We start from the raw sequence: 12,331 nt of genomic DNA, 5'->3' as shown, positions 1-12,331 counted from the left end.
GCGCGTTTGCAAAATTTCAGATCGATTTCTCCAAAAACTGAGGGACTAACTAGACAGATGGACTCGACGGAGCTTATCACGCTGATCATTTATATCTATACTTTATAAGGGTATCCGACGTTTCTTTCTGGGAGTTACAAACTCAGCGTTTAAAGGTATTTAGCACTTGCATTTTTATTTAAGATTTATTGAAATAAGAACATCTTAGAGATGTTATTAGGCCTTTTTGATTGAACTTTAATCATCAGCAAAGATCTCCAATTGGTTTTATACAAGTCTTAAGGTAATACTGGCTTACACTTATGACATTAATCTCATATGCGCACATACGTCACCTTTTGAGTATATGATGTTTCTTTGTGTTCTGTGTGCGCCTCCATTGCAACTCAAACTATTCAAAATGTAAACTTTTCCAGCAGAAATCTACTCAAAGCAAGCTGAACCAACTTATTTCGTGTTCTACGCACGTACACATGCACATTTAAATATGCAACTTATTTGTACACAAATACTCCACTCATAACACTGCTGCAAAACGCTCCTGATGACTTTCTCTGCCAAACTTCTAGAATGCACAATAAATGTCTGCATCAAGTTAATATTTATGCGATTTTGTGAAATGTAGCAAATAATTTGAAATTCAATATGAAAATTGCCGCTTACGCGTTTGTTGTTGCAACACAAGCAAAAATAGTCCGGCAACGTGCCAATAAAGTCAAATGAAAATTCACAATATTTTTGTTCAGAATGAATACCCTTCCTTTGCAAACTACAACTGCACACACACCCATATATAAACATGATGCAAATCATACTTTGCTTAGCACACATACCCGCAAATAAATAAAATATTTTTCTTTGGAAAAATAAAAAACAAAATAAGGAATATACTTGTAAAAAAGAACTTGGAAAGCTCTCGCTTGGTTGCGCTTGAAATGAAAAATTGTTGAATTGAATAAAGATGCATTTTTTTTCGAAATTTCGTTCAAATCAACAATGTTGGCATGAGTATACCGTTAGAGTAGAATTAAAGCATACAAGCTTCCTAGTAAGTGTATTTCTATGATCTACGAAAAACAAGTATAAAACCAAGTTACATGTAAAGCGAAACACACACACTCACGTACAAAATAAATATTGTGTCACGGCTCCTTTTACAGTTACATGCCAGTTTGAAAATAATAATTGATGAGAAACTATTACTGTAGTACAAAAGCTAACAGTAGGTGTTTATAACAATTAAATATTTGCGAGAGAATAAGAAGAAGAGCATAATGAGGGGGTAATTTGATATAAAATGGAACAGAATTAGGTTTCTGGTTGAATTTGGTGCAGTTTACAGCCTTTGACGGATAATAAGGCCCAAGTCATCATCATATACACCTAGTTGGGGACAACAGGTCTAACGTTATTTAACACTAAATTCTTATTATTTTATTTTTCGGCTTTAAGCAAAATTAAAGCGTTCTAATTCTTGCACGCAACTGTATGTAAACTTTTGAAATAATTTTTTAGGATTGCACGTGTGCTTATAATCACACATATATAGCAGCATTTCCTGTTAAATATGTTGTTTGGTTCTCTCGAATGCCGAAAGTTGACAGTGACGAAGGGTGTCGCAAAATTTTTTCAAATATTATGATTAAGTGGACACATATTGAAAGCAAACAAATCAAATAAGTTTGGCAATACCGAAAAAGTAAAAACAAAAGAAAAATGAAATAGCAATGATTTAGAGTACATAAATGTCTAGAGTTTTATTAGAGATACGAGTATATTATATACATGTAGATATGTATGAATCTTAAAATTAATTTATTGATACAGCGTTGCCAGTGCTCAATAATCCCCGGTTAACGGAACTCAGTTGAAATTTACGGAAATAAAAAATGTAGTAAATTGGGTTCTCTTGGACAGCAGCAGAGGTTCATTGGAGACCGAGGTACTGTGAAATTTTTGCAATTTATACACACCAAACTCAACTGTTCTAGCTATATGGAGGGGGGAACCATGTTGTAAAACCTTCGTATCGCATTGGCTATGAGGTAAGCTTTCATAAATAGATCGCTGTTTTATAAAACAAAGAACTGCATGCTTTACAAGTCAAAGAGAGTGAAGAGATACAGAGTATAACAAGATTTTACATCGCGCATTTGCTCTCACTTGTAGTGAATTATATGGCGAGAAACACTTCGTGGTAGAAGCACTTTCGGAGATTTACCATTACTCAATGAGGAGCGACCACTTTCATTAAAACTTTTTCTCATAAATTTTTTCGAAAAATTCACTCAAATTCGATATGTTTTAGGTATATATTTTTTATAACGATATTTGCAACAAATGAAAGTAAAGTTTACTTCACGCTCCACACACAGAAAATTAATGAATATTGTAAGCACTTCATCATGCACAGTTACTACGGTAAATAAGGATTACAAAAACAAAAACGTTATCAATGAAATACGAGTATCGTCAAGATCATGCTTCAATACACTTAAGTGCACATTCTCTCCACTCGCATTGGTGTTAGTAAAGGACAGGGACGTGAACACATCAAACCGTTATGCATCATAAATTACATCGATGGAATATAAATTGTTTAGTTACATGTTTGGAAATTGGCAAAGTATAATGGTCGAGTAGAGTGGGGAAAGGGAGCGGGGGAGGTGGTGGTAGAGTACAGTGGTCAGCGTGCAAATAAATAAATAAATAAATTATAATAATACGAACGCAAAATCGAAACATCGGCTGAAGTCAGCTTGATATTCTTTAAATATTCATGAAATTAATTCCAAAAGTATGGTTATTCGGTTAGCTGGTTATTGGTGTTGTTGTTTATTTGGGATTTATGTGAGTGTACAGCGACAGCGAGAGTGAGAAAGTAAATACACACAAGAAACCATTCAAATTGATAACATAATCTAAATTATTACCATATTCTAATCCGTGGTCGTAGTATTGGCCTAATTCGGGGGTAGAACGAATGTGAAAAAACAAATGCGGTGGATTTTGGTTTCCGATTTTTTGTTTTTATATTCGTTTTTTTTTTTGTTTATGTTGATTTGTCGATCGATTTTGGTGCAATTTGGATTTGCATTTGTTTTTATTTTTCATTAGATTTTTTTTTGCGTTTGGTTGGCGAGTGAAAATAAGTAGGAAAAAGAAAGAAAAGAAGAAGGTATAGTATATAAAATTAATCAAGATTTTTGTTTAATTGCAGGAAAGGTTTCGCACGTTGGGCATTGTGTTTTTTGGTTAGTAAAAAATGTGTACAAAGTTAAATTTTTATTTTTTTTGGCTAAAATTATTATAAAATCTGTGACACAAAGGGAAGTCGTAGAAATTAACCATAAAATATATGCAAGAAGAGGAAGGATTGTTCTTAATATATATCAAAAGGGGAATGGACAAAAACTCTTTAGGTTGGAACATCTACGTTGCGTAAGGAGTTTATATATTTTTTTGGTGAACCGAGTTAAAATTGGGCAGTAAATTTGCATTAATTTATTTTACAAAAATTTTGGTGTTTTCACAATTTTGGGTTGAAATTTATAGACATTTTATTTACTTGAAAACTATTTACTATTTTTAGAACTACATTTACACGGATTTCCAATAATGTAAAGGGCGTCAGTAAAGTCCAACAGTGCATTTACCACCCCTCAATGAAAGATCGAAAATTCGTCATCCAAAAATAAACAAAGATAGTTACAGCAACTTGTAAATGCATTTGAACCTAGATGACGAATGCCACCAATGAATTTTGAATGCATTTTCGCATTTCAGACATTTTGACGCGATCGGTGTGAGACTATTACTGAGCATATAGAAATGTAAAATATATCAAGAACCCATAGTAAATCGTAGGCATGAGTTAGCTTGAGATAGTATTCATATAAAAAAATTATACAAATTGAGAAATATGACAGAAAAGTTAAATTTTTTTATGCATGGACAGTTGATTTTAACCCAAAATTGTAAAAACACTTCATCTTTTTCAAGGCATAACCTCAATTCAGCAAAGGCACATGACAAAAAAAAACGTTTTTTTTTTTATAAATTATGTGTGATTTTTACTAAATTTAAAATTTTTCTTCTTCTACTCTTACATTATGCCTTGATTTAACATATTTTGTTTAACACATACCCACGTATGTACATAAATTTAACGCTACCCGCTCCCGCAAATGCCGCCATATACTCACTTGAGCGAATAACTGTTTGTTGCGTCTTGACGCACCACCAGCGGGCGCTGACTAGCCGATGTTGCTGGACCGCCGCCACCGCCACCTTGCTGCACATTGCCATTGGCATTGCTGTGGTCCTGTGTGGGCGTGGCCGGCGATGAGGTGGACGTTTGGCCGGGCTTCTTCTTCAGCGCCGACTTAAGAGGAACTGCATTTGGTTTTGGCTCTTTGGCTGGAATTTCCTCAACGCGCTGTGTATCGACATGATTGGGATGTAATGATTGTTGTTGTTGCTGCCGCAACTGGAACATATACTCCTCATCCGAGTCTAGCTGGTCGTCGTCAGGTTCTTGATCTGTGCGAACAAAGGAATTGGAAGATGAATACCAAATGCGAGAAAATGCAATAAATCAATAACAAAAAAAAAATGATTGTATGTAGACAAATGTACGCCGGGTTAACAGTACAAGCGTTGATGGTGACTAGCGTTTAGTGGGAAGAAGACGACAATGTTGCAACAGCAATACCCTTTGGGCATCGTTACATTACATTAAAACTTTTTTATGAGTACTACGAGTGTGGCATAAAATATTATTGGGAAAAATAACGAAAATTTTAAGTAAAAACTGAGTCAAAGCCTACATCCGGCATGGTGAATAAAAATTATACAACTCAAAATATCACACTCGTAAATGCAAAGAGCTTCTTAATGGTGCTACGTGGAAATGAATAGGGAGGCAGAGCCCATCATAAGGCGACACTCGCAACCATCATTAACACTTTAGCGGTAAAAGGTTTACGCGCGCATTCAGTTAATATAGTATTGCGCAATAAAAACCGCTTTAACAAGGCTCGTAACAGAGTCACGACAGGATAATGAAACAATGTCGTACAGAAGCATTAATGGGCAAATAAGTAGTGAAAAACCAAATGTAGTTAGCATACAAACATACAACGGTAAACATATAACGTGTTTAATAGGAGATACAAGCACTATGGTATATTAAATGAGGTGTAAAAAGTGAGTTTTGATAACTTATAACTTAATTCTAGAATTTTTGAATTTATTCCTAAATAATAAAATATTGAAAAATAAATCTAGATTCGGTTTAGAAAATATGTCGTTCAACAAGCGCTTCAGTCAATTGGCGCATCTGATTTAAATTTGCCAAATATATATTCAGAAGATTATTCGTAATCACAATTATGATTATACAATTTTTTTTAGAAAACTAAATGTATCTGTGTAGTTGCAGTCCACTTTGCGTTATTCTTTCGAAGCGCATAGAGAATGTTTATGCTCGATGTGATAATATAATTTAACCTCACTTTCTCGAAGCTATTTTAAGTTGCAAGTCTAAAAAGTGTTGCAGGCATCTGTTTGTTAAATAGCTATATACCTAAATACGATTTTAATTTAAATATTTAAAAAAAATTTAGCACAACAACAAAATTTTCATTTGTTTACTTAACAAATAACAATCAATCTTAGCCGAGAAGTGCTAATTCTATAATATTTGATGAATTTCCACGGCACGAATCGTTGCTTGCATAAAATATTGTGTAAATAGCGTTACTGTTATCCAATACGAACTAAAACTGCGAGATTTATTGCATCGCTTTATCGAAATTATGGCTTCGCCTCGCCTCGCCTTCATCACTAACAACAGTCAATAAACAACGAATGCCTGTGGCAACATGCACTTACATACAGACACATTTGCATATGTGTATGCGATGTACATTTGTTTGGCAATTTATAACCGTTATGCCTACCATCATAATCATAATCCTGATAACCTTGATCATTCATAGCACCCGGCCCATGAGCACGCCCAGCTATCAATGTTGGACTCGGTGTGGAGAACATGGGCGGCGGTGGGATTGGACCAATCTCGGATACGGGTATCGGTGGTTCTGGCAACTCGGAGAGCATAACACCGCCAGCCCCCACATTGCCGCTGCCGCCGCCACCTTGGGTGTTCGTCATTTTACCATCGGCCGTGTAGGGTGGCGGTGTGCTGCCGGGCGGTCCGCCGATTACATTGTTCACTGCAGCGCCGCCATCGGGATCTGAAAGCGAACAGAATGGAAAAAGAGTAGATGATAATAAGCGCAGGGAAATGAGTGATAGAGCACTACAAATACACTAGAATAATTTACAGTTATGTAATCATGTGAATTCGCTTAAGGATAATGCATATTTAGCTGTAAATAATATGATATAGAGTAAAGTACAAGTTATAGCATACTTAAGGTAAAGTATTATTCGAAAATAGTCATAAAGTTGTTTATTTTGTATACTAAAAATTTAAAATTATAATATTCGCTTTCAATGGCGTATTTTAGAGTATCAAAGGATCCCTTTAAATGATTTTCAATTCTTTGGTGGATAATTCACTTTAAGATATAGATATTAATGCTTAATTATTTAACGGTATTCTTGGAGTCAGAAGAGTTTGCGACGGTATTTTTATTTTTATTTTAATGGGAACAGTCTGCTATTTCATAGCTCATGAGCTCTAACATACGATACCTACGTATTGTCTAAGGAAAAAATTTTTGTCAAGTGCAAAATAAATTATAATTATAATTATTCAATGTGTCGTTTTAATAAAAGGCGACTTAAGATGTTTTAAAACAACGCCAAAAACTACTCGGAATAACAACAAAAGCATATATAATAATAATAACCGATCGCTGTCATTCTGTCCATTAGTCCACATTTTGTTAATTGACTCATTCATCATCTTGCTTCCTTGTAACATTTGCGTCCACTAAAACAACATAGTGCAGCAAAGACTTTGTGGAGCCTTGGGTAAAACCATCTCGCTTTCAGAGCCACCTACAATTTTCACTTTTTCCTTGAACATTACGTACTTGTTTATACCAGCGAATTGTGCAATAAAATGCTTGGCACACTGCAACTGATTTATTCTCCGCCAGGCATAATCGCTTTACTGCAGTTTTATGGCTCAAAAATGCAAATAGTGCAGGCAATTTTCATAATTGAATTGTACTTTGTCTGTATGTGTGTATGTGTGTGTGTGAGCGAACACACATGCAATGCCGCAGAGAGGACGGCCACTTGCGAGCTCTTCACAATTTTGTGTAAATATTTACAAGACGTTCTGAGTTAATTTTACAGGGAAAAGATATTTCAATTAAAATTAGCACTGCGACGGAGATCCAAACAAGCTCTTAAGGCCACATACTTGTACATATACATATGTAGCTTAGTGGTAAAAGATACTGGCTAATTTGAAAAAAAAAAATGCAATTACATATTTCTACAGCAAAATACTCATAATACCTATGGAGGGAAGTTTTATTGCTAGACAAAGCCCACCAGCTTTCAAATTGCTATCTACAGAGTGAGTTCATGAGTAGTAGGAGTGTGCGAGAGTGAGAGTTCGTGTGTGTGGTTTAGTTGTTATGAGTGGAACTATGAAAGTTGAGACACTTATAGGTGAGGTCACACAACAGTATGGTGAATATTTAACAGGGTGTACTGCGACGAGTACAAATACAGATACAATTCGGTCATAAGTTCGAAAATCCTTAAATGCAAAACAAGTGTGATATGCCAAAAATGTAGTGTAAGCAACTTACAATGCTCATTATGATAACAAATGTTTACGCGACGTGACACCTTATTGGTGCCGAGCGTATTGGGGCGTTCCAATTTGGAATTCTGTGTGCGAAGAGTGCCGTAATGCTGATCACGACCGCCGCTGTTGCCACTATTTCCGCCACCAGTGACGTGTGTCACGTGGGTGTGATTCGATTGCGTGCCGCTATTGCCACCGCCGGGTGGTGGCAGCATTGAACTCTGACCTGATGGCTGTTCGGTATTGGGTGATAGCGCGCCATTACCACCGTGTGGTGCATCAGTCTTGTCTTTTCTGGTTTCTGTGGGGGAGAGAGAAAGTACGGCGTAAGAGATATGAGTAATAAGGAGTTCGAGGCAGTTTGGGATAAGTGATATACGACAATGTTGAAACACTTTTCGACAATAATGCATAATCAACATTCTGCTCCACTCTAAGTAGCCTTGAAGAGATTTCAGTTCGAAAATTTTTAAAATATTTTTGAAAACTATTAATTTTAGACGTGAAATTTCGTATTTAGTTGCCAGAATTGAATGAATTTATTGTCCGCATATTTAGGAGTGATTTATATTTGGGAATCGTTTTTCATGAATACTCTATTTTACTCATTACTAAAAACTTTTCAAGGCAACTACAGCTAAGTTTACTAGGAAAAATATGCAACAAAACTGCATTGCAACTAAAGATCATAGAATATTTTCTACTCTTAAGAATCACGCATTTAGTACGCACTGTATACTAAAAAAGTATTTCTCACATTTTCATTGTAATTGTTTTTAAATATTTCTTATGTTGCATTTAATGCTGAGCAACACATTTCGATAGTTATGGGAAATTGGGTTTATTCCCTTTCTCCCACTCGATAAATGGGTGCAACTCTGACCATTAATTATGATTATCAGCGAGATCACAGCTGACCCGCATATAACTTCTCATTTATCACTTGCAAATTGTGTTGTGGTTAAACAGGGCAAGGAAGGATGTGGTACGAGAGAAATTTTATTAACTGATTGTGTGAGCTGGCATGCCATAAATGTCAAGACAATGTGTTGCATCAATCACTTAACACATACACATATAGATCCAGAATTTGGGGTTTCTCTACTAGAATCGCACTATTATATATAACTACTAAAATTTACAAATACGGCTGTGAATGACAGTGGTGACGAGTCGAAGGGAAGGGGGAATTTTGATAGGACTTTGAGGAAGAGTAAAATTACAAGGGGCTTGGCTTTGCCATTAAATATATGTCTTTGAAGCCACTCACGTCAGTGACACCAGCTAAGAACTGATTACGCATAGAAATCAAATTGGAAACGGTAATAAGCAGATCTACAAACCCTCAGTACCTTTTCCTTGTTCATATATCATATAAACCAGATACCGTAATCATTATAAGTTTTATTTTAAAAATCACGTAATAATGATTACATATTGAGTTCTACGATTTTCTTCAACGATAATGATTAATATTATAATAAATTGTAAATTAACCTTATTTTTGAGCAAAAAACGTAAAAACCAAAAATTAGCAAAAAAAAAAAAATATTGAAATCAATATTTGGGATTTTTTTTGTTTTACTCAAAATAAAACTCATACAGATACAAGCGGTTCCAACAAATGAGCAGTTTTTTGAGGAGAAAAGGACTTGTTCAAAATTTCAGATTGATATCTAAAAAAAAAATATATACTTTATAAGGTTTCCGACATTTTAATCTGAGTGTTACAAACTTATGTATTAAAATAATATATTTCCTGTATATTTATCTAAAAGATACAAGTATTACTTGTAAATATTTCTGAATATATCATCAAAAATTACTGTTTATATTTGTCTGCAGAAACGCGATTGTGTTCTTATGAGTTCGAATTTCTGGCTTTATCTTAAAATCGAATGAATTTTAATTTGCGACATTCAACCATTTATTCAAACCAAAGAAGTTAAATTTTCGCACATTTAATTACGAAGAAGCTGAAAATACTTAAAACAAAAACAAATCTGCACTGACGCAGAAATATAATTAAAATTTTAGTACTTATTTCAAACTTTTCTCGGATTCTCATTTCCGACTAATTTATTTGATGAAACAAATCAAATCTCCTAATAAAATATGCCGTCACATGTTGCAGAGGGTTTTCACGTGCGTGTGTGTGTGTGTTGTGCACCTTTGTGGGAGTTCGCTTGGAAAATTGGCTAAATTTATACGAAATTCTTCACTCACCAGGACACTTAGTAGGCATTTTGACATTTTCCTTGATGTCACTTGCTAATATCCCATGAAGGAGTGTGTGTGTTTGCAGAAATATAATGAGAAAACACACAAAGTCTACGGATGTCTCCTTCTCGGAAATCCGCATGTCAACTGTCCCAATGGTTTCAAACGACAGCGAGCAAGTCAAGAGCCGACGAAGAAAATATTTATGAAAATGCAAATTTTCTGCTTTTATTCCCTCGGCTGAGAGTTAATAAACGTTGTGAGGCTTCTTTATTTACATTTTATTGCATAAGAAATTAATATAGAAAAATTGTTGATTTTACAGCCAATTTAATGGCATAATTATAATGCGAACTTAATCGCGCAGCTTTTAGTTTAAGCCTCCTTCAAGGAATGGGGTAAACTGTCAGAGTTGTTGCTTCAATTTTGGTAGGGATATCAGCCTTGATGTTTCGCAAACTTTCATATATGCATTTGTATGTATGTATTAAATACATCTATGTTATACACATATCTCCATATTTTTCACATCGTCTACACTTAACCCACGGGAATTCTGTCATCCACTCCTTTTCCACTTTTGTTGAATATCAGCGATGATTCCAACCTTTTTGTATGAGGATTCGCAAGTAAATTGTAAATTGAAGGATATGATGCAATGCGTTGCCAATTGTGTGTAGGCATACTTTTAGGCGCAACGGCATATCATTGTGTGCTCGGTCGACATTGTGCGCGGCTCGGATTCTTTGCAACGTGATTTCTTTTAGCCGATACAATACACAAACCGAAAATGCCGAATAAGATAAAAAGTGAGAGGCTGCAAAATTATTTTGTATTCTTTATTTTTTTTTTTTTTTGAATTCTGCATGCATGTTCATGTTTTTTTGTTAGTTTTTTTTCATCCCTTTCAGACATTTCCACTTAATGTAAGGCAAATAATTTCTTGAAAGAATTTCGGTTGCTTGCCAGCATTTATTCATCTTACACGACTGGAGGCCACATGTGTATGTATGTATGCATGATTATCGTACATATAGCATGCAAGATATCACCGATTTATTTATGCCGTGTTAGACTAGAGCCTACAAGTATTTATTTATTTATACCATATCGTATGGAGGGCAGCACAGGCAAAATGATTAACCGGTAAATTATTTTTATTCAAGGCAGCGACTTTTAGGCAAAATACGTGTTTTTTTTTTTGATAAGTACGCACTTTGTTACCAACAATTATCAGTTAAAGCTGTTTTAAAATAATTTCTGTTCGACACAATAATTTTTAGTATTTCAGTTTAGAAAGGTGACAACTATGGTTAAACATTTTTTTTATTAGTACGCCTACATATATTTAATGGTTCCTCATTTCCATATTAAAGTATATTTAATTTTTCAAAACTGTGGGAAGTATTTCAAACTTAACTTGAACACTTTGCTGATATCTACAAAGCTATTCTGATTCCATTTACAAAAATCGGTCGACCCACATGTATTCCGGAAAATAATTGATGCAAACATCCCTGCCCTTTAGAAAGACGATAACGCCATTATAATCTTCAAAAAAGAACATCCGAAACAATATTAGAAAAATTTAATTCTCCCAAAGGACGGCCACGCGCGAAATTCGAATTACCTTCTCGCATTCAAAAAAAAAAACAAAAGGTTAATAAAGCGAATCAGCTTGTTGTGCTGTAAAAGCGCAATAAAACGCAACCCAACGACGGAATGTCAGCAAATTGCTGCAATAAACCAGCTTACACGCTTTGGCGATTCTAACTGGCCTCAGCTTGATTTTCATTTAATAAAAACGGCCATCAATTTACTCTGACGTTTGTCAATTTCCTACAAGAGATAGATCGTTTGACAGATAATGGACAGTACATGTCAAGGCAAAAGAGCAATAAAATATGTCAAACAGCTCGAGATAGAACTTACGTAAGAATGTTGCTGTAGTCGCTGAGCTAACGGTAAAAAGTAATGAGCTAACGCACGGTTGCAGGAATTGGTTGGGATAATTGCAAAATGAAAAACAACAAATGTCACAAAAAAATGAACAAAATGCCACGAAGTTTGTCTGAAGTCAAATAAGCAGACAGAGAAGCACGAGAATGTGTTTGAAAAAAAGGCTGTTGTTGTTTTTTCATGCCGATTTCATTTATTACAAAAATTTAGTCAGTGGTATGCAGATAAATATTTTGCCACAGCTGCCAACGTCAGCACATTGCTCCGCTGATTTGCGTAAACGTTAATTGATGTCACACTCACCTACATTCCTCTCGGCGAGCATTGGCGGCGCGACTGCGAACGAGTAGAAAA

General features: G+C 35.0%; 1 protein-coding gene across 18 annotated transcripts in view; it reads right to left on the bottom strand.

Moving 5' to 3' along the window:
• Positions 1-12,331, bottom strand: part of LOC106624555 (phosphatase and actin regulator 2) — a 211,283-nt gene that overhangs the window by 10,850 nt on the left and 188,102 nt on the right. For 12 of the 18 annotated variants that reach the window (XM_070111423.1, XM_070111424.1, XM_070111434.1 and 9 more), the window contains 4 exons: positions 7,800-8,099; positions 5,964-6,260; positions 4,206-4,542; positions 2,934-2,963 (listed from right to left, as the gene is read on the bottom strand). In XM_070111423.1, coding sequence (XP_069967524.1) covers positions 2,934-2,963; positions 4,206-4,542; positions 5,964-6,260; positions 7,800-8,099 — 964 coding nt within the window. The remainder of the gene's footprint in view (positions 1-2,933; positions 2,964-4,205; positions 4,543-5,963; positions 6,261-7,799; positions 8,100-12,331) is intronic. The other 6 variants (XM_070111431.1, XM_070111432.1, XM_036364306.2 and 3 more) reach the window with 4 other exon arrangements.

Source organism: Bactrocera oleae, chromosome 6 (genome assembly GCF_042242935.1).
Source record: "Bactrocera oleae isolate idBacOlea1 chromosome 6, idBacOlea1, whole genome shotgun sequence".
In the NCBI taxonomy this organism is placed as follows: domain Eukaryota; kingdom Metazoa; phylum Arthropoda; class Insecta; order Diptera; family Tephritidae; genus Bactrocera; species Bactrocera oleae.
This window is presented reverse-complemented; position numbering and strand designations above follow the sequence as displayed.